This window comes from Monoraphidium neglectum, assembly GCF_000611645.1.
Source record: "Monoraphidium neglectum strain SAG 48.87 unplaced genomic scaffold scaffold01712, whole genome shotgun sequence".
In the NCBI taxonomy this organism is placed as follows: domain Eukaryota; kingdom Viridiplantae; phylum Chlorophyta; class Chlorophyceae; order Sphaeropleales; family Selenastraceae; genus Monoraphidium; species Monoraphidium neglectum.
This window is the reverse complement of record NW_014011916.1, coordinates 2,166-3,662: the sequence shown is the minus strand read 5'-3', so window position 1 is coordinate 3,662 and position 1,497 is coordinate 2,166. Positions and strand designations below refer to the sequence as shown.

The following is a 1,497-nucleotide window of genomic DNA, read 5'->3' as shown; positions in this document are numbered from 1 at the left end:
AACCCCAGGCAGCAAAGGCCGCCGGCGGCCCCACTCGCGTTGAGAAGGCCAAGATCGGCCTGATCCAGTTCCAGCTGTCGCCCCCCAAGGCCGACATCGAGAGCAGCGTCGTCATCAGCGACTACCAGCAGGTGCGCGCGCGCGTGTGTGTGTATGTCTGTGTGTGTGTGTGTGTGTGTGTGTGTATGTGTGTGTGTGTGAGCGTGTTCGGCTGCGTCCGTTCAGCTGCGTGAGGGCGCATTGTTCTCGGGTAAATCGCGCACCATGCACCGACCCATGATTGCTTGCGCTCGGTGAGCGCGGGTGTCCATGTGCGTGCGCACGTTTCTAGTTGCAGCTCGCGCTGCTTTGCCTGATATCTGGCCCCCTCTGCCGTCCCCAACGCACACATCTCTTCTCCCCCGCCACCGTGTCATGGCATCTCAAATCATCCTTTCCCCCCCCGCCCCGCCCCCAGATGGACCGGGTGTACAAGGAGGAGCGCAACTACATCCTCGGACTCGTGAAAAAGGTGCGCGCAGGCCAAGGCACCAGATCAGTGCACGATCTGGGCTCATGATCTGACCCGACGGCCCGTGCCGACCCCTCCGGCCACCCCTCTGCGCCGTGCCCGAGGATCTCGCACCCATCGTCAAACACGCCGCGCCACCCCTCAGCACCGGGGCGCGCCGCTGACCATCCCCTCTCAGGTCTCCTCCGTCTGGATGACCAACCCAGCAACCCCACTCCCACTCCCACTCCCACACACCCCCAACCCCTCCCTTGCCCCCCACAGATCCGTGCGTCTGGCTGCAACGTGCTGCTGATCCAGAAGTCCATCCTGCGGGACGCGGTGACAGACCTCAGCCTGCACTACCTGGTGGGTGTGGATCTGTGTGTGCTTGTGTGCATGCGCGTGTTGTGTGTGTATGTATGTATGTGTGTGTATGTGTGTTCGCGTATGTATGTTTGTTGATATGTGTGTTTAGGTGTGTATTGGTGTGGAGGGGGTGCGTGGACGAACGCCATCCTCCCCCCCTCCCCCTTTCCGCCACGCACGTCCGCTGCGGCACGAGCGGCTTCAAGCCGCGGCCTTGCACCCCCTCCCTTACTCTCACCACCCTCCACGCCCCTTGCTGTGCTCCCGTGCCCCTAATCCCCCCAAAACACACTCACATTCACATCAACACGCCTCTGCTCCTTCCCCCCACCCCCTCCCCCACCCCCCCAGGCCAAGGCCAAGATCATGGTGGTGCGAGACATTGAGAGGGACGACATAGAGTTCATCTCAAAGACACTGGTGCGTATGTGCTTGTGTGTGTGTATGTGCGTGTGTGTCTGCGTGTGTGTGCATTTGTGTAGTGTGTGTGTGTGTGTGGTTTTATGTGCGTGTGTGTTGTTGTATGTGTGTGTTTGATGGGGGGGGTGTCCAACAGCAGGGGCGCTGAGTCCCGGCGCAGCCGCAGGCTCCTCGGGGTGCGCGGGCCAAGCGGCGTGGGGACCGGCGGGGCTGAGGCG

At 62.1% G+C, this 1,497-nt stretch overlaps 1 protein-coding gene across 1 annotated transcript in view; it reads left to right on the top strand.

The window, feature by feature from the left end:
* The window catches only part of MNEG_8792 (T-complex protein 1 subunit delta), a gene marked incomplete at both ends in the record, with an annotated part of 6,822 nt that overhangs the window by 3,473 nt on the left and 1,852 nt on the right, over positions 1 to 1,497 (top strand). The window contains 4 exons of the mRNA XM_014042734.1: positions 9 to 131; positions 458 to 511; positions 776 to 859; positions 1,211 to 1,279. Of these exons, the coding sequence (XP_013898188.1) occupies positions 9 to 131; positions 458 to 511; positions 776 to 859; positions 1,211 to 1,279 (330 nt within the window). The remainder of the gene's footprint in view (positions 1 to 8; positions 132 to 457; positions 512 to 775; positions 860 to 1,210; positions 1,280 to 1,497) is intronic.